This window comes from Neopelma chrysocephalum, unplaced genomic scaffold (assembly GCF_003984885.1).
Source record: "Neopelma chrysocephalum unplaced genomic scaffold, ASM398488v2 Primary Assembly neopelma1_106b, whole genome shotgun sequence".
Classification (NCBI taxonomy): Eukaryota; Metazoa; Chordata; class Aves; order Passeriformes; family Pipridae; genus Neopelma; species Neopelma chrysocephalum.
The window spans coordinates 705,364-726,080 of record NW_020897771.1 but is presented as its reverse complement, the minus strand read 5'-3'; the positions used below and the strand labels follow the sequence as shown (position 1 = coordinate 726,080).

Sequence of the window (20,717 nt, the reverse complement as noted above, 5' to 3'; positions counted from 1 at the left end):
CCCCGCTCGGGAGCGCGCGGGAAACGGCTCCGGGAACGGGACGGGAAGGGGTGGGAAGAGAATAGAATGAGCTCATGGAGACCAGCCGTGGGGCAGCGTGGCCTTTCTTTAGCATTTCCTTTCCTTTTCTTCTATTATCTTTTTTTCCCCATTTTATTTTCTCTTTTTTTTTCCTTTTCTTTCCCCCCACTTTTTTCTTTTTCCCTTTTTCTCCCCTTTTCTTTCACATTACAGAAAGTCTTCCCGAAGTATTTAACAAAATTATTTCAATATTAGTATCACATTTGCAGTCAGCGGTTTAAATACAGCAGCCAATAATCCCCACTGGAAGCAGGAAAGGTGCTAATTTCAACGTTTAATGAATTTCCACCTTCCAAACAGAAGGAAAACTTATAAAAACACAAAATATATAAAAACTAAAACACAGGGAAACATTCTTAAATTCAACATATTTTACAGGATACGAAGATTTGCAGCTGGAGAACTGAGAGCTGGGCCAGGGTTGGTGCTTCCGCTCCATAACTCGGCCAGGGGGAGACCAGATCCAACAGCAAAACCCACATAATATACAAAATATACACAAAACCAAGCTAGATCTTACAGATACTCCTAAATTTAAGGAGCTCTGTCTCCTTACTAAAATTCCAAGGCATTCCAAACTGGGACAATGCACCAGCACCCCTAGATTTTGCTGGACTGACACTGAATCTCAGAACAAACTTCAGTCACACCAACGGCTTTGGGGCTGTTTCATCCCAAAGTCGGTGGTCAAGCACAGGGATTTTTAGTCTTAATTCCAAAAATATTTTTGACTTTGGCCACATGGTTAATTGCTACAGGTTAATTGGTTAATGAATCAGATGCAGGGATATAGTGTCCAGACTGGGAGAGGCTCCAGGAGATGGATAAAGAGCAGACCTGGTGGGATCTGCAATTTAGTACATGGTAATGAAATTATACGGTGAAAGTAAACTCCAATCCAGTTAATTTAGAGAATCCTCATCATTGTTTTGTCCAAGAGCTTTGTAAATCACCCCAGAACTAAATTAACAGGCTATGGCAGAAGAATGTCCATGTTAGGAATGACATTCCAAGGAGGTCACGATCCCCTGGAGTGACTGAGAGAAGACGAAAGGCAGCCTGGATTTACAAAGGACATAGGAATTTCTTCCTTCTCCTCTTTAGACACCTCTGCTTTTGTAAATCTTGTGGTCTACACCAAGTAGAATACTTGGTGTAAACTACAAGAATACTAAATAGGCAGGAATACGAGAGCTGGGGGGGGGTAACAGCATTCCCATTCTGTGAGAGACAGCTGGAATTCTCACAAGAATAAACTCAAAGACTACCCATTCCGACTGCTTCAGTCTTGCCCATGCATCCAGTGGATCATCTGGGATGCTGGAGCAGATTCTGATGGATCAGAGTGATTATTCTCTGCAGATAGTGGTGACCAACTGGAACACTGGAGAGAATAGCAGAAATTTCCTCCTTCCTGGGGAAGATGAAAGGATCACAAGTGTTGGAGAGGATCTGGAGAGCTTAATTCCCCATTCCTAGTGCAGAATGAAGTCATGTGGAGAGGTGCTTTTTCAACTCACCCGATATTCCCGACGTGGGTTTGGACACTGAAGGGAAGTGGAGCAGATGGATAGTCAGGAGAGAGAGACAGAGTCAACTCAAACTTGGCAAAAGCTGCGGAAGCGGAGAACAAAAGCTTCACCCTGTGGAACAAACACAAAGATCCATGCAAAATAGTCAAATGTGCTGCTTCTGCCTTGGAATTGGGGCCAGGAGTGGGAATAAATGATGCCACTCAGAACTTCCAAAGAGTTCCAGCACAGACCCACAGGAACTGCAGGAATAAGATAAAGAGACCCTTTGCACTTTATCAACACCTCAGAATCCAAAGCCCCAACTTCCCTCACAGGAAAAGTTAATACAGAACCATCCAAAAATTACAGGAGAACAGAGACTAATAACAGAGAATAACAGAGACAGATAACAAAATATATGTTTTCTAGGTAGCATAAAATATTCCCAGGTAGCTAAAGTTTTCCAAAGTTTTAAGTAGGACTGACTTGCCTCCAATTCCATGGGATTTTTGGCACTCTTGCAAAGGGAACTACAAAATTAGAATAACCTCTGGGAACAGCACCAAGGTGGGCAGAGCAAGTTAACTATTGGACACTTCTTAATTAAAGATATACATGAATAATGGAAGGATGAGGTGAAGCTGTATTTGTCTTATCCCACTGGGACATGCAACAAAAATTGGCAATTAGCAAGAGAAAATGAAAAGTAAAGAAAGTAAACTTTAGTTTCAGTGCATCCATCCTTCAATGACTGATTCTGCTTGGCTGAGGCAAAGAGAAGATTGAAAGAAACAAAGCCCTAAGCTACACGTAAACTCTTGGTTCTATTTCCTTTGCATTGCTACAATTTGGCCTAAATATTTCAGAGTCAAGTCAAGCAGGAAAATAGCAAGGAAGGAGAGGTTGTCTGGTAGTCAGGAAGTGGCTGGATCCATGAACAGCTTCATTTCCACGCATTAGGATACTATAGTATATGTGTATGTATGTATGTATATCTTCAAGTGTATGGAAATAAATTAAATTGCTGTTAAAAACAGCAGCATAAAATCTCAACTTCAACAAAACCAATTTGAAAATATTTCAGTTTTGTTCCTGATTATCCACAAACAGTCTCTGAAGGACTGCTGTGAACCCCATCTTATGGAATCACGGAATATCCTGAGTTGGAAGGGATCCATGAGGATCAAAGTCCAACTGTTGGCCCTGCACAGCCCCAAGAATCCCATCATGATAACCTGAAGTTACTCACTCTGTGTCTTTGATATCTGTCTTCAGGAGATTGAATTTTCCACCCCATCTCTCCAGAAATTCCATCTCTTCTCCCAAGATTTTGCAACGATTCACCACCAAGGAGATGTCATGGAGAACCTGAGGGGGCAATCAGAAAAGGAACCACATCAACACCCAGGTGGTGACTACATGACACTTGAAAACACAGTTTATCCTAGAAAGTATAAAAAATAAGGGTAGTTGAACTGCTATCTCAGTCTGGATGGAAAAAATGAAACTGTACAAGTATAACAAATGTACATTTTTTTGCTTTAAGTTTCTCCTTTCTGCTTTGTCAATGGGCTTGTCACAGCCAGGCAGGAACCCAGAAGAAGTTTGGGTTGGCAATTTAAACCCACATTCTTTAGGAGGCAGAATGGCCTTCAGCTTAATTCTTTATTTCTATAGCAGAAAAAACAAAAAAGGCTTTTAATAAACTCCAGCTTTTAAGACTCCTGCCTTCAGGGGCAGGTTATTTACTCTCACACCTCAGAATATTCCTGAAGCAGATTTTGGCTTGCATTGCTGAAGCTTTCATTAAGGTGCTTTGGTTCTCAGGATCAGCCCTATTTTCTCTGTGACAGAAAAAATTTAAGGGTTTTTTTCAGAGTCTTATAAGATTCCCTGGAATGTTACCTGGGGCAAGTAGTACAGCGTGGGACACTTTTCCTGCCAGTTTCCTTGACTTTCAATAAACTGAAAGATGAGCCTTTGGACTAAACACGAGGAGGGTGGAGCTTGTTCCACTGAAACACGAAAGAAAAAAAAACACATTGCCAGGAACCTCTGAAAAGCCCTTTCATAGAGCATTAGCAGGTAAAGCACAAATTTAGAGTCTTCCCAACAACAGATTAGCAGGGGTGCTACTTTCAAGCTACCCAAAAATATCTCACCATCCAGGAAAGACTCGAAGTTCAGGCTAACGATGGTTCTGGAAGGATCTACACCAAAATCATCACCGTCTGAGAAATAAAGGAAAAAAAACCCCAGTTATTTCCATACCTAGTTCTGGAGTTACAGCTCTTCCTCTGCAGAAACAGCCATCCATTACATTTCTGAATTTTCAGATGAAAAACATATCCAAAGCCATGCCACCTATCTCAGCTTACCCAGTGGAGTATATTTTGTATTCCTTTCAGCAGATCTTACAAATATGGAAATTTCAGGTTTCTATTCTATAACTAACATTTCAAATTCATAAAACATAGACCTACCCATGTTGTGACTCACCTATTGGGGGTCCAAACACAACTGTCAGCTCCACAGAATCATAAAGAAAATTAAAGACTGCCTGCTGCTCACTCCATTCTGCAATCTCCCACTCAGTGAAGCTGAAAAAGGGGAAAAAAAACCCCACCATCACCCCAAGTTTCAACCAACCAACCCAAACAATTTCTTGAGGGACAAAGATCAGAGTATTAAATGCACTTGCAGCTCTTACCACATAATATACCAATGAATTTTCCAATTCCAAGCAGATTCTTACATTCCAAGAGAATGTAAAAATTTGTTGGGAATGCAAGTATAATACCATACATTTTATATAAATGTTAATTTTGGAACTGGGGGAGAGTTGGATGTTGGAACATAGAGCACCACGGCAAAGCTGTTGATGGAATAACACATGGAAGTTCTCCAAGGCTTTATTGCTTATCTTAGGCTGCAAGGAGATGGGCATCCCAAGATTTCCCACATCAAATAACAAGGAAAACCAAACCCAACACATTCATGTACAAATCTGAGGCCCCAGAAATAGCTAATAAAAAATAAACCTGAGGGTGTTTTCCTTACTCATATTTCTCCAGGATTTCCCGACAGCTCTTTTCAGCCTTCTTGAGCTCATCCATCTGAACCAGCATCTGCTCATCCTCAGTCTCCAACTCTGACAGTTCTCTGCAAGGATAAACCAATCCCACGGGATGTGGCACAGTAGTTAAAAACACACCAACCCTCTAAAAACTTAGTGTGCACATAATACTGTGACATCCTTGACATCCCCTCTGACATCTTACCTCTGAAGTTCCTCTTCTTGGGCTCTGAGGCTTTCCAGTTCTAATAGAAAGGGAAAAAATTAGAAAAGGGAAAATATGAGAAAGGAGCAGCACAAAAAGCCCTAATCTGCTGTGCACTCACTGTTCTTAAAAATAGGAAGGATCTCAACTTGGTGGCTGTTACCCCTGCCTGGATATGGGGTCAAAGGTTGTAATCACTAAACAATTAATGTGCTGAATATGACAGCTGAATATGACTCCTCAAGTCACACTGTAGCAAGCTCTAAATTCCATGTTTCCAGGGGAAAAACAGGCATTTGCATCCATTAACATCTGTATAATTAGCTACATGCAATGTAGAAAATACAGCATCTCTTTCACAGCCAATACATCAGGATGAGGGTTCAGTATCATCCTCTCCAGAATTTAAAGTACCAAACAAAAAGTGCAAAAGCTGGTTCTGTTACCTTTCTGTAGGCTTTGCCCTCCTTCCACTTCATCCCCTTCATCCCAGAAAGAATCTATGGGAAAGAAATATTAGGTCTGTGCAGAACTCCCAGATTCAATACTTAAGAGTCTATTTTGTTTGTGGCCTCTAGAAATCTCAGTATTTCAAGGGTGACTAAGAAAAACGTACAAAAATATGGAAAAGTATCCACAAAAAATCCTCAAAAAGTGGTAATAACAGGGAAAGCTCCTTTTATTGCATTGTTTCAAAGCTGCTACTGTGCAATGTGATTTCTACTTAAGGCACTGGAAGAAAAGAATTGAAAATACAGAGCATTGTTATGCAGCAATGCCAAGTTCTGACAGCAGCTTGTGTCAAACAAACACAAACACAGAATCCTGAACTGACCTTTTGAACAGCAGCTCTGGAGAAAAAAAAAGGAGAAATTAGAATATAAGTCACTTGTTTGGAAACACATACCTGATTCCAGAGCAACCAGGCCGCTCTCTGCCTCCTTCAGCAGCTCATCCACCTTTTCTATTCTTGCCTGGAGCTTTCCATGTTGTTCCTAAGATGGGAAAGTTGTACTTGAGTCAGTGATATTTTTTAACAAGCTGAATTTTCTTCTGGGACCACCACGTGGCTCTTTGTTTGCTCATTAATTAAAGAAGCTGATAGAATCTGTCATTAGAGGGAAGAGGCAACAGACAAGCCAGTGGCCATGTGTAAGCAAGTACTAAATACTTACTTGTACCTCCCTAATGAGGGATAAGACATGGAAATAAATTAATTCCTAGAGCTTTAATAGATACACATTTCTGATCCTGTCACAATGCATTACTTGTGTCATTTCCTTGTTACTTACCAGAGAATCCCTGCATGGGTTGGGTTGGAAAGGACCCTAAAGATCATGCAATTTGCATATGAATAGAAGGGAAATGCATTTAAAAGGATGAAACTTCCAGGAGAATGCACACTAAAATAATTAAGCTCCCATGCAGTTAAAGACAAGAAATATGGTAGAAGTTCCTTTTTTAAAGCCAAATCTCTGCAGAGCTGTGGCTCCTTACCTGGGCACTCTGCACCAGTTTGCTGTACAATGTCTCCTTCTCGTTGTGAGCCAAGATTTTACTCTCCTTGGTGAAATAGGATTTCATTTTGTTCAGTTCAGCTCCAAAGTTCTTCAGCTGCAATCGATGGGAAACACAGAAGAGAAAATGAATGGGAATATAACCCTTCCTGACTCTAGTTCACAACCAAATTGTAGTGATATCCTATATCTAAATATGAATTATGAAATATACTGTCTTTGATTAATTTTGACTCTTTATTTTCATAGACTAGATCTTAATTCTTGTTTATCCTTGGCATTAGAACCACAGAAAACAGTATCTCTTGATCTACCTTCTCAATTCTAGTGGGACACTTTTATAATGCATCTGGGTTTTAAATGCAAATAATTTTGGGTAATTTTTCCCCCTTTAACATATCTTAAAGGACACATATCCTTGTATTCTTCTGACATGCTGGAAATTCTTAGAAGTTTTCCATTCAGAAAATATTTTGCCTTGTTTCACCTGTTGCGATTCTGTGACCATTCTGGTTCTTATTTTATCGGAATACATAAATTAACCACTTGTTCACTGTGTGTAAGCATTCCCTCTCCATGCAGCATTACCTCTTCATCAGAGCAGGTTCTCATTACTTCCCACAAACTCCTGTTCACATTCACCAGGAGCTGATCCTGGACATTTGCATATGTTTTTAACCTGAAATACGGAAAAAAAAAAGTTGTAAGCCTTGTTGCAATTGCATTGATCACATAGGTACTTATATAATTAATTTCTAAATCCGTAATAAAATTGCCACCGGCATAAAGGTTAACTGTGGTTTTATTTTCCCCATATGTAACGTATGAAGTTTCTTCAGGGCATTTACATGTAACCAGAGGTGAAGAAATGAAATTACTGCTACACTGTGTGACTGGAAAAGCACTCACTCATCTATTTTCTGAGACAGGGCCTGGCAATCCTCCTCGTAAATCCGCAGCTTGGGTCGGTGAACATATTGGCTGTAGATGAGATCCTCTGGGGTAGGAGGTGCACTCACTGCACACTGGGGAAAACAGGGAAGAAAAGGGGAAAAAGAACCCCCATATTTTTCAGGAATAGTAACTTCCAATCAACCCAATTTCGTTTTCATGCCTTGTGTTTCCTCACGCTTCCTTTTGGGACATGTGTCTCATCGCTAGAGTTCACAAGAATAAATTAAATGCTGAAAGAGGTTCACTCCCTTTTAGATGAAGGCTTTAAAAACATCTGTGTGTTATGCAGGTAACAAGAGTGCTCCAGAATAAAACAAGCTGACTATGCTTAATTCAGAATCAAAGTTCCCATAATCAAAGTTCCCAGAATAAAGCCTTATTGAGCTTTATTCCACAAACAAATATGAGGGGGGTATTTCAGCCCAAGATGGCCATATAACAAAGCTCATAAATAACTGACATTAATTAATGCCACCCTTCAGAGGAAGTTTTCAGGGGCTTTTGGAGGGGTGGTGTCTGGTTTTTATCAGTCACTAATGCACAGTAGCAGAGTTATTAAGCCTGATGAATATTCTGAGACAGCTCAGTATGAATAACTTTTTGAAGTCAACTGCAACTAAGCTGGGACAGCAGTTTAAATAAAAAGGGAAGAGATTTGGAACTCAAACTTCTTTATTTCTTCCCCTTTTCTTCAGGGGAGGAAATAAAGAGTAACGATGTCATGGTGCAGCATTTCTATAGGAGAGAATACAACAGGTAGTAGGAGTGCAGAGTAGTAGCTGCAATCAGCAGATGGGCACAGTGAAAAGATAAAGTGAAAAGATTAGACTGAGTTCCCAATTCTTGCTTTCAAATTTATCATCCTCAAAAGAAATTAAAAAAGCAAGAATTAGCGTATTCATCCAAGAACAGCAATCCTGAGTAGATGGTGTTTGGTGAGGAGACACAAATCTTCTGTTTTTCACTTAAAGTTCTTTGAGTTGCTAAAAATTAAAACCCAAACCCACAAAGGGATATAATTTAAGGTCAATTATATTGTTCCTGTCAAAGGAGAGACACTCACATTGGCTGGCAGGTGGCTCTGCCGGGGCTTCTGAACCAGAACATGGACTTGGAGAAGGGTAAAAAACTCCCCAACTGTGACAGCACCGCTCTGAAATTTCTGCAAATTTGGGGAAAAATGTACAGCTAAGTCCATTTTTTTAAGCAAGAACAGTTACTGTGTATAACACACACCAGTATTTTCCTGTTAGGACAAGAAGTTGGTGTCTTCCAGCCTCGGTACATACCTCCCATAAATTGTCTTCACAAATGCTGTCTGTGAGAAGCTGGGACTCCACGTGACTGCTGGGCTGGACTGGGAAAAGAGAACAGAAAGGAAAAAGGGAGAATATTGGTGGGGTTAATAATATTTTAAATGGGTAGAGAACACAAGCTTTGGGACTCTTATCCCAAAGGGAGCCTTACTTGTTAATTCTGTGTCAGCCCTAACAGAATCCAGGGAGCTGCTGGCACTGCTTTGAGGACAGTCAGGGATTTTAGCTGAGAGATTTGGAGGTTCTCCACCTTCATCAACTTCTACTTGGTTCTGAGGCACAGCAGCAAAAGTAACCTAACATTAACAAATTAAAAAAAAAAAGTTAATATAGTTATATGAAACAATGGTTTCTTGACATGCAGAATTGTTTCACAATTGAAATTGTTGCACACATTTTAGATCTTTATGTTTTATATCTTTGTATTTTATACTGACAATTACAAAGTTATTTTTAAGGTCACATGGATGTTCTGTCTTTGTACAGATTTTCTTGAGTCAACTGCAGTTTGTGCTGTCTATAACAAAATTAATTCAAACTAAACAGCCATGCTTGGGTTATAGATAATTACTTTAGGCCTCGCTGTACCTAAGTCAAAACTAGCAAATAGTTTAGTTCAGAGGACTAAAAGCATTTAGTTGAGAAACAATTAAAAGGATACTATGGAGAGAATGACTTAAAACTGGCAAATGCCTTATTCTGCCCATTTTGCCTGGTCCAGGAATGTTGAATAATCAACCTGATTATTCTATTTTGGCAAAACAATGAACACCACAGGCAACGACACAGGAAAATGACAGCAAACCAGCAGTTAAGAAAAACAAGGAAAACTGCCAACAGATCCACTTACACCCCAAAAATTTAACCCAAAGCCCTGTTGGTGTATCCTTACAGTGAGGGGTAAGGCTCACCTGCAAGTCCTGTGCCTCAACATCCATGTTTTCATCCCTCTTGACCTTCTTTGGGCTTTGAAGATCCTCTTTATCTTGTTCCAAAGATCTTTTGGCGTTGTGAGTTTTTGTCTCTTCAAACACATCCTCTTCCTGGTAGCAGATTTGTTTTTTGCTTATGTCTTCACAAACCTTTTCCACGAGTTCAGAGCTGACAGATTCATTGGAATCCATTTCTTCCAGGCACACAGGGAGAAATTCTTCTGCTATGAAGTGAGAGGGGCTGAAGTTCTGCCTGGTGGATTTGTTACTTGGGGTTTCCCCAGCATTTACTGGAACTGGGGCTTCTGCTCTGTCTGATTTCACGTTTATGTCTTGTACAGTGGAAACAGAAGAATTTCTCCTGTTTGGCAATTTAGGCTGGAAAATACCCAGAGGGATATTTATTCCTGGATATTTATCCTGAGGTGCCATGCCTATGGAAGCAGCTCCAGATTCCAGACCTGTGTTCTCCTGCTCTTTGCTATCAGAGGAGTTATTTGCTTCACTGACAGTGGTTTTTCCCAACCTCAAGGTATCCTCTGGCTGAGCTGAGGATTTGGGCAACTGGTCAGGAAAAGCAGTTTGGGAAATGGAGAAAGCTGCAGATTTCCTTCTCAGATCCTTCAGTTTTGAACAAACATTTAAAACACCCATTAATTCCAGTGAAAGATTGTCACTGACCAAAGGTTGCTCGGTTTGTTCAGAGTTGATTTGAAAGTCTTGTGGAGGCGTCTCCCCTTCAGCTGACAGCTCCTCATTTTCCTTGGATTCCTCATTAGCAGCTGGAACGAGGCTTGCTCCAGCCAAGCCCAAATCTGGAGCTGAATCTCCACGTTGAGACAAATCCTCTTTCACTACTTGGCTTCTCCAAGTACCAGAAGAATCTGGGGAACCCTTCAAAGGATCTGATCCCTGGATGGGAAAGGCAACATGGGATTCCAAATTGCCACTTCCTTCTCTGCAATCCACAGGACCATTACCTAGGAGCTCCAAAGATGCTCCCTTTGACTGCAGGTTTTCTGGCTGTGTGAGATCCTGGTGCCTGCTTAAAGGGACAGAATTCCCCATGGGAAGGTCACAATCCCGTGGTGCCTGGAAATCCATAGTCTTTTCTGGAAGTGAGACAGAATAAATGGAATCTGGTGTTGTGCCACTGGGGGCCTTGGTGGCTCCTTTCTCATTAGGAAACACAGAGGTTGATGAAGCAGAAGAGGGAATGCTGGGCTGATCCTTAGGTTTTGTGGGATATTCAGAGTTCAGGTCTCTTGTATGTGAGGAATCCACGTCACCCCTGGAGGACCCCAACACAGCGTGTGTGTGCTGCGGAAAGTGCTGAGTGCTCGCGTGGGCCTCATATCCATCAATATTGTCGTTAACAGCAACAGTATGGGATGCGGTGATTTCCATGTTATCCTGGTGGAGGGCAAACACAACGGTTTTATCAGCAGGAATGGCTGGAATGGGCTGTGGGTCCCGTGCTGTGTGAGTTTTGGTGATCTCCACATCCTCAGCCAAAGCAAATCTGACTGTTGTGCCCCCTGCAGCAGCCTCCTGCCCACCCTGCTCCGCCAGGATCCATCTGTCCTCACACAAATCTCCAATACCTGGATGAATGGAGTGAGATCCAGTCATTTCCATGGCACCCTGGTAACTGGAGAACAGGACTGTGGAGGTGGAGGGAACAGGCTGCCAGCCCTGCAGGGGTTTCTCTGTCAAAGCTCCGTGGGAGGGTTTGGTCATTTCCACATCATCCTCAGGAAACATCGTAACTTGGCTGTTGGGAAGTCCAGCCTCCTCACCAGAGTTTGGCTGAACACCACATACAACTATTCCTGTGGTTTTATCAGCAGAGAAAGACTTGGAAATGCCCACATCAGCCTGGCTCCCTGTGAACATCACACTCCTCACAGGATGAGCTGAAGAGAGGGAATGGAGCTCTCCCTCATCCTGCGCACTCTCGTGGCCTATGGCAGCCGTGTGGCTCTGGGTCATCTCCATGTCATTGTCCTCATTGCTCAGGGAAAACAAAACAGTCTTCTCCCCTGGTATTCCCTTCAAGCTTTTCCTTCCAGTCCTTTTAGCTGTGCTGAGCACCCCTTGAGATGCAGCTTTCCCCACGGATTTACTGACTGCAGAGGGATCGAGTTTAGTTATTTCCATGTCAGAGGGGAAAACACAAGTTTGAACTCCAGAAATCAAGGCTGTGGCATCGTCTGAAGTCTTCCTCTGGAAAACGACTCTGTTGTCTGCTGACACCGTGTGATTCCTGGCGATGTCCATGTCGGCATCTTCTGAAAACAGGGTTGGTTTCTCATCAGCAAAATGCTTTAAACTACTCATGGGCAACGTTTTCCTGCCACGCACCGAGGAGTTCTCCTGTCCCACAGGCTGCTCCTGACTATTCGCTGTCATTGTGGGCCACTTTTTTAAGGGCTCGATTTCATTTCCACCTTGATGAGGGTCTCCAGGCGCTGCTTTTGGTTGTGATAGAACGCTGATGGTGTAATCTGGAACCATCACCACACAGCTTCCAGTCAAGTTCATGCTTTCACCTGAGGGAAACACAACTGACTTTCCTCCAAACAAAGGCAACTGGGAACTTCCCCTCTGCAGTTGGGATGTCCCAGCTTGCAGCCCATCAGCTGAGGGAGGAGGTTTTAAATCCTCTACTGAAGCTTGTGTTTCACCCATCGGAAAATGTCTCTCAGGATCTGCTTGAGTTGGCAGCACTTGGTTTACTGCCCTCAGAGGGTGGGTTTTTTCTTGCCTCCCTGAGTTTTGGCAACCTGCATTTATTCCCAAGGCTGTTCCAGGTTGCTCATTTCCTCTCGTTCCAGAGGGAGCAGGCTTGTTACTGAAAATAAACGAACCACTTGGAGTCAAAGGAGTAACAATTTTCTTCTTCGTGTTCAAGTCCCCACGTTCCATTGCTGCAGTTTGACTGGTGATATCCACACCGAGATGACTGGAAAATGGGAAGGGCTGGTTTTGCAGCTGCTTGGATACCGTGTTATTTTGATTATTATTATTATTATTGGATTCTTGTCCTGTGTTAATAGGAGCAACATCAAGGGCAGCAGGATAAGCTTTCGTTATGTCTATGCTTTGATCACCTGAAAACACGACTGTTCTGTCGCTTGTGCAGGAAACTGAAGGGTTTGGAAGGTGTTTTTCCAAAGGCTGTGATACAACAACTTGGCTTCGCAAAGACAGGGATGCTCCAGTGTCAGTGGCGACATTCCCAGGGCCTCCTCTGTTTTGCTGTTGGAACAAAAATGTGCTTTTGGCACAGGAACTCAGATCACTTGCCTGGAAGTTGTTTTTTCCAATCATCTGAAGATTTTTAGTATTCATTTCAATAGCCTGGCTCCTTTTAATATTCCCATTGATACTCATCACCTCAATATTTTCCTTGTCCATATCTGTGGAATATGCACCCTCAATGACATTTTTGTTCTGGTTCTTTCTTGTAATGATTTTACAGAGCATTTGTTTGGTTTCTGCAGTTGTCCCACTGCTTTGATCACTAGTGACAACAGCGTGGCATTTCATTGTTTCCATTTCTTCCTGCTCAGCTCCATTGGAAACTGTGGATCTGTTATCCAGAAAATGAGGTTTGCAGGGGACAGAGGTGAACACTGCAGTGGGAAGTTCATTATCAACACTCTTTCTGTCTTCCTTAACACAGGCTTTAGTCAAGTCCATGTCTTGTCCTGGGAATATTACTGTCTTCTCACCTGAAGGAACCAGCTGAGGCTGTGCTGAGGGATGGAACCTGCTCTTTGGAGCACCCAAATCTGTACATGAGCCAAACCCAGCATTCGCTGCAGCAGGACCATGAGCCTGGGACATGTTTTCCATATGTCCATCTGAGGCTGAAGGCAGTTCAAGTGCTCTGGTTTTATAGGACACAGCAGCTCCATAATCTCCAGCTGCTACACCCTGTGGGATGTCCCCATTCCCACGTGCTGGGTGTCTGCTCCCTGCTAGCACAGGGTTTGTACTCCCTGGCTTTTCGCAAGTTTTATGACATAAAGTGTCTGTTCCCATGGTGCTGTCGTTGTAGATGATGTCTGTGTAATTCCCAGTCATTTCCATGTCCTCACATTTAGAAAACACAACAGTTTTGTCCCCTCGGAAGACGGTCTCAGAGGACACGGCTCCCCGGATGGCAGACACTGCCCTGGCCTCCTGTCTCACCCCTCTCAGCACTGCAGGGGCTCCTCTGTCTTCAGCATTTGCTGCTTTCCTGTCTGCACAGAGCTGAGGGTCCTGCTGAATCAGGTTCTGATTAGATGCTCTCTTCAACACAGAATTATCTAACTCTGTGGATGAGGAACCCTTTTGGAAGTGGAGACTTTGATTCCCAGCACCGGAGCAGGGAAAGGACACTTTTGCAGTGTGACTGCTTGTCATGTCCATCCCATTGTCCACAAAGGCCTGGGTGACATCCCCACACTCCAGTTGCTCCGGTGGGGCCTCACCAACACCAGGTCCCTCACATTTTGTCATTGCCATCCCACCTTCTTGCCCTCGAAAGACCTGCGTTACATTGCAGGTGTGCAGCGGCTCGCGGGAATAGACAAATTCCTCGGATGACAGCGCCACGTTTTCCAAGCCTTGGCAAGGGGCAAAGAAAACGTTCTCCTTGTCAGGCCCCTCAGCAGGATTCGGCGCCTTCTCATTTGACTTCAGGCTCAGCAGAAATTTGTTGAAATCTATTTTTCTTACAGCAGGAGCCTCTTCCTTCTCTTCCAGGGACACGCACGGGTGGTTGGCGGGGTCGGGGAGCAAACCGAATTCCTGGCTGGCTTCTGCCCTGCCATGGCTGGAGTTCAGGAAGGAGGTGACGTCTATTTTCTCGGTTCCGTCGGCCTGCTGGGCCCTGAGGTTCCGGGAGATCACAGCCGTGTGACTGGCTGTCACCTCCATCGTGTTCTCCTCCAGGAACAGCAGGGTGGTGTCCTGCCTGCTCGCCCTCAGAACAGCCTGGTCCACATCATGCCACTAAAAAAATTAAAAAAAAAAGAAAAAAAAAAAAGGAAGAACTCAGTGACTGGCATGTAAAACAAATGATCAGTGGTTTATTCTACTTAAAATGAAAGTCAGCTAATGCAGCCTTCAGCTTCTAGCTCTATATCTTTCTTTTTCAAGAAAAAAACCCCTACTGATTACAGGCCTCCCTGATAAGCAATAACATATTCAAAGAAAGGACAATGACTTAATTATTCACCATATTTAAATGGCTGTTTATGAGAGAATGTGTCTCATTTTACATTTCATATCCAGCCACATCTTAGTAAGCAAGCAACAATTACTGAGCCTTATGGATCAGTATTTTCTATTTTTCTACGATGTGATTTCTGCCTTTTATTTTAGGGAACTACAGGTTTCTCCTCGCCCAGTTTATTATGCACCTGCCCCAAAGCAGCAACACCAGGCTGGATGTTTTAAAACACCTTTCCACCACAGATTAGGGAGATTTCATTCTCTTTAACAGAGAGCATTTACAGTTTTAAAGCTGGGGGCAAAAACTGGCCAGTAATGAGATAGAACACTACACTTTATCAGGTATAATGAGCATATGAAGAACAGCTTCACATTTACTTCAAATTACATTTGCTGTTTTATAAATACACAGACCCATCTGAAACATGAGCTCCTTTGTATATTCTTAGATAAGAATTGAAGAGAATAGAGGAACTAGGTCAGTACTGAGAAGTCAGAGAAGCAAGAGTTATTCAAGTTGCAGTCTAATGGCTATCAGAGTAGGAAAATACTTCAAAACATAGAATATTCACTTGCAAAAGAATTTTCTGCGAATACCCAAAGGTTTATTTTTTAGGCAGCCAACATTTTTCACCATTTACCACACAAATTCCTGTGATATATTTTGGACACTGGTATTTTCAGCACCAAAAAACCAAAAGCTTTCACATACCTCAGTTTGCTGCACCAAAGCCTGGATGGGGGCGTGAAGCAAAGTGTTCATCCCTGTGGAAAGAAAAGGGAACACTCCAGTTCTTGTGCTATTTGCTTATTCTTTTATCCACAGTGCTGAAGTTCAATGCACTGAGTAAATAAATAAAATTAAACCCAAATATATCCTGAAAAACATTTTCATTGCTTCCATCAGGATGTGGAAGGGCCACACAGACTTCTACAACAGGATCCTTGTAAACAGCTTTGTGGGACAAAGCCCACGCAGGGAGAGCCCTCCCAAATCAGGGAGATTACTTTAGGAATGTTAAAATTACTCAAACACAATCAATAGTTTTAAATAAAGATAGTCATTTTGTTATTAATTTTATTTCCCAACTCACCAGTGATCTCACACGAAACAGTTTCAGTTTCCTCATCCCTACAAAAGTCGGGTTAGATAAAGAGCTTGTTAGGAGGTTTAGAAGATTTCAGTTGGTTAAAAGGTTTCAAAGAGGAGCCTTGAGCAATAAACTGAACAGACAGACAACTGTGTTGCACACAACTCCGTGGCAGATGCCACATGGGACTGGGCAGCAGATACCAGACACTACATATTTGTCTTCAATATATTCTAATTTGAGTCACAATCTTAATTTCCCCATGAAATTATCTCATCTTAGCATTCCACAAGCCACTGCTCAACATAAAGGGGCATTTTAATTCCTCAGTGACAAGTAAGAAAGATAATTCTTTATTTTTCATAGAATTTATGATTCTATGACATTCCCCTTCACACATACAAAGTGACTAAATCTGTTATTTTACCACCAGGTCATTTTAATTTTAAAAATCCCATCACTGTGTTTTATATACAAGAACTTTGAGGCCAGACTAACATTTTCTCTACCTCTGAGGGAAAAAGTTCAGTAATAAATATCAAATTACAATAAATATCCACCAGACATGATACTTACTGATTAGTAGAGACACCATCCTTATCTGCTTCATGCTCTAAAAATAACAAACACATCACAAAATTACAATGTGAGAAGCATGATCATGGTTGGATTTGATTATCTCAAGGGTCTTTTCTAACCTACATGATTCTGATTCTAAAAAACACCGAGACAAGAGTGAACTGCACAGAAACTGTTCTGAAGTTCTCTTCATGTGTCTTCTCATGACAAAAACACTGTGACCAAGGGGTTTTCAGCCAACACAGGACAAAGATCTGACCATGTTGTTCCTTTCCCCAACTGACAAGCCTGACTTCTTAAATCCAAGCTAAAATCTTGTTGTGAATAATCTGGGGATCCTGTCAGAAGAAGAAAAAGGAGTTTTACCTGTATTTTTTCTCTCTGATGTGCTGTTCTTAAGATCTCTGTGGAAGACTCTGCAGCTAAGAAAAAAAAACACCAGTTTCTTAAAAGACAAAACCATCTCTTTCAAAGCAAATTTAAAAAAAAAAAATCAGCCCTAAATTCAATTTTTTCCATGTGTTCTGAAATGAGATATCAAAAGCCAGAAGTGTACTGAACCCAAGCATGTTTTACAGGAGCTGATATTATAGGATGCCATTTTGATACTTAAGATGGAAACCACTAAAAACTGAACGTGAAAGGAAAAATTCCTAATTATATTAAATTCACTGAACTGTTGCTTTTGTGGGTTTTTTTCCCAGCTGGGAAGAGAAAATAAAAAACAGTTCTTCAGGGTTCGAACCAACTCAACATAAAAATATAAAAAAACGTAAGTATATATAATATAAAACCCAACTTCTTCATGCTTGCAATCATTTGTGATTATTCAGTGAGGGCAATATTAGGGGAAAACAGATTATTCCCTGCATTTTATGCTTAAATAAAGGCTGCAGACCTGCATCCTCCAGCTCACACTTACTTGATGGTGTTGGCAAAGCTGACACGGCGTGAGCTCTTCCTTCGTTTCTCTATATTAATATCCTGCCAATAAAGAACACAACACTTTGATATCCATGAGCACAGCTTTCCATGAAACACAGACCCAAACAAATAGTGTGCTATTATTAAAATTGGTGCATTAAAACCACCTGCATTATTCCAGGGACACAGTTTAATCAGCAACATGTCGAGAACCATCGGGAAGAAAGGACCTACCTGGGTCAGTTCATTCCCACTTCCCAGATCATCCAGGGGATTTCGTGGAGCCTTTAAAATCTGAAAGAAAACAGAACAGTTGAGAAGATCAGCTCCAACTCCAAGAGCTCATTTCTGGAATGGAGAGAGTTTCTAGGAGCTAGCAGTGCCTCTCAATCTAACAGGTTCTTTTGGAATGCTTTTCTTCAACTACAGTGAGGAAAAAAATTCCTCTCCCAGCTTCCCTTTCCTCCTTCCCTCCCTCCCAGAGTTTTATTTTGAGGAATGCTGTAATTTACTCACGGAGGACAGTCGCTTCCCTCTGATGTGCTCCGTGTTATCACTGGAGGGGAGAAAGGGAAACGGGTATTAGGATATGAAATCTCTCCGAGGTGCGTTTCCTGAACAGCCCTGTCACGGTTTCCAGGTTAGTGAACTGATTTCTCTGTTATTTTTATGAGTGTGAAATCAAATAAACAACTTGCTTGGAACAGATTCATCATTTCAGCACTGCTTCCCAATGAAATAAGCTTTGGAAAACTCAGATTGCCCTCTCACCCCCACGGTCAGTTCATCTCCAGACCATCCATCCCCACAAAATCCCCTCAGAGCTTCCCAAACACCGTCAGAGAAACTCCCTGTTCTTCTTGGAAATGCAAACCACATTTCATTCAGGGGATGCTGGAGTGCATTAAGAAAAGTTTTGCCTCTAAAGGACAATATTTACACCACAATAAAATTCCTTAGAAGGTTTCAACTCACTTTTCCATATTTGGGTCTGTGCAAATCTTGTCCATCACTGAAGGATGTGCTTTCCCTACAGAATACAAAACCAAAATCCAAAAACATTAACGAACCTCAGCAGGAAAACAGCATAAACCCACAGTTAGTTATTAGCTTTTGATGCTGTATTTTTTTCTCTCCATTTTTCTCTGGTTACAGAAAGTACAGGCCTCTCAATTCCACGTTTTCCTGTTACATCCATATTATACATATATTGTGCTAACAGTAAACTGTGCTAGCAGTTTAAGCATTACTGGTTAGGCAGCCTCTTATTTAAAGTTAAGATTCTGGTAACTGCTGGAGATAAACGTGATCAAACCTTATCCAAGACAAAGTTTGCTCTGACACACAAGACATTTTTCAATCACTACTTTCCTCACCCTCTAAGGTGAATTTATGGTATTTCAGCTTGTTGCTTCCTGTTCCTTCTCTAGATACAACCAGAAGAGCCTGGCTCCATCTTCTTTAAACTATCAGGAATTCAGGAACATGGATAATTTCCCTCTGATGAGCAACATCCACTGCTCTCCCTGTCCACCAGTGCAGTTACCTCAGTGTAGCTGATGGAAACCACAAACCCACCCCAATTTTCCAAGCTAAAACTAAGCCTTGGGTAGGAAAAAGAAAGTTCAGAATGCTAAATCACATGAAATGCTATTGGGAATTTATTATTGGGTATTTCTTCGAATTATATGGTATTATATTAATTCTATTGCATGATATGGTGTCATATATGATGTATTTGGCTTGAGTTACAGTGGAAGGGAAAAGTAACATTCTGTTTTGCTCAAACACAATTTTAAGGCAGGACAATTTTTAGGCAACACTAAGCCAGTAGGTATTTCTCCTCAATAAATTTCTGTTTGCCTAAACAGAAAAAAAAAAGCACTATTTTGAGGACACTGTTACATGTGAAGGTATAAAAAAAATGAGAACCAGAAAAGCTTTACAGAGTGACACTGCGTTAGTACACAGAAGCTGACTTGCTAGAATGAACCTTATTGATTTCTTGTTTCATTTTGCAAGGTAATTCATGGAATCCTGGAATGGTTTGGGTGGGAAGGGACCTAAAAGGCCATCGCATTCCAACCCCCTGCCACGGGCGGGGACACATTCCACTAGCCCAGGTTGCTCCAAGCCCCGCCCAACCTGGCCTTGGACACTTCCAGGGATGGGGCAGCCACAGCTGCTCTGGGCAACCTGTGCCAGGACCTCCCCGCCCTCCCAGAGAAGGATTTCTTCCCAATATCCAACCTAAATCTCCCTTCTTTCGGTTTAAAGCCATTAATTCTTTTCACCAAGATCAGCAGGTCTATGCTGGTCCCAGCCGAAAGCAGCCTGAGGGACCCTTGGCTTCCAGAGCCGGCAGCTCTGGGGCTCCAAATCCAGAGGACCCTTTTGGGCCAGCGTCCCAAAGGTTTTGGGTGTAAATCCAGCCATCCTGGGTCAGGCTGAGCGCACAGAGAAGGGACAGGGGACACGACAGGCCATGCAGGTGCTGAGGGAGAGCAGCGTGTGGCTGTAAAACCCCTGATCGCTCTGCCTTTGGGGCTATTAATGGGGAATTCACAGCCCAGCCACCCTCCTCAGCCCCTCTTCCCTAATCCTTCGTGGAAGTTATCTACACTCCTTGAGAGACGAGAGCATGGCGTCGAGCTGGGACGATGCTTTGTTGATAAACGACCATCCCTCTTTATTCTCCTACTTGACACTGCAAACACAAGAATCTCTCCACAGTCCTTCCAGTCCATCCCCCGCCGCCCATCCCGGCCCTTCTCGGCCTTTTCCCCATTGGGACAAGCCGATTGAGCCCCTTTTCCCGTCTCTTTTTGCTCCCGGGCCGTTCCCCTCACGGTCCCCGCGCCACAGCCCAGGCGCTTATTAATCACTCATATCATTAATTACACCTCATCAACACGTTCCCCAGCCACGAATTACTTCGCATCGATCCACACCGCGTTTATCGGGGGGGTTTATCCCCACACGCCTCAGCCCTCCCTCCATCCAGTGGCTCCCGGGGCAGCACCGACCTTCTCCTCCCGCCTTCTCCCGCGCTCGTAGGATCCGCCCCAGACAAGGGCAACGGCCGCAGTCACTCCCGCGCTGTCCCAGCACGGCCTCCTCCCCTCGCCGGGCCCCGCAGCCGCTCTCACCTCGCGCTGGGGGCACAGCAGGGCTCCTCCGTTCCCGGCTCCCGACCCCGCTTCCCGCTCCCGGTCCCCACCGCCCCGTTCAAATCCAACCGCCCTCCCCGCGTCGTGACGTCACGCCTGCGCCGCCGCGCAACATGGCGGCCCCCTTTT

At 42.9% G+C, this 20,717-nt stretch overlaps 1 protein-coding gene across 1 annotated transcript; it reads right to left on the bottom strand.

Annotated features, from left to right (window-relative positions):
* Positions 1–347: 347 nt before the first annotated feature.
* Positions 348–20,542, bottom strand: KNL1 (kinetochore scaffold 1). Its single transcript, XM_027696447.1, has 26 exons — positions 20,445–20,542; positions 18,394–18,448; positions 17,935–17,974; positions 17,653–17,712; positions 17,417–17,478; positions 16,861–16,916; positions 16,492–16,528; positions 15,919–15,956; positions 15,537–15,589; positions 9,575–14,602; positions 8,815–8,959; positions 8,637–8,704; positions 8,411–8,509; positions 7,303–7,418; positions 6,982–7,072; positions 6,374–6,490; positions 5,784–5,871; positions 5,323–5,376; positions 4,877–4,916; positions 4,656–4,757; positions 4,095–4,195; positions 3,758–3,826; positions 3,501–3,610; positions 2,845–2,963; positions 1,602–1,724; positions 348–1,495 (listed from the first exon to the last, which is right to left on the bottom strand). The coding sequence occupies exons 2-26, from the start codon at positions 18,426–18,428 to the stop codon at positions 1,390–1,392; spliced, it is 6,957 nt and encodes a 2,318-aa protein (XP_027552248.1). The 5' UTR covers positions 18,429–18,448; positions 20,445–20,542; the 3' UTR covers positions 348–1,389.
* Between the last annotated feature and the right edge of the window lie 175 nt (positions 20,543–20,717).

Excerpts from the sequence above, each read along its gene's own strand:
- KNL1 (XM_027696447.1), bottom strand. The coding sequence starts at position 18,428 with ATGGACAAGATTTGCACAGACCCAAATATGGAAAA. Across the intron at positions 5,377-5,783 it reads CCTGGTTGCTCTGGAATCAG|ATTCTTTCTGGGATGAAGGG; the intron begins GTATGTGTTTCC and ends TCTTTCCCATAG. Across the intron at positions 2,964-3,500 it reads CGCTGTACTACTTGCCCCAG|GTTCTCCATGACATCTCCTT; the intron begins GTAACATTCCAG and ends TTGCCCCCTCAG.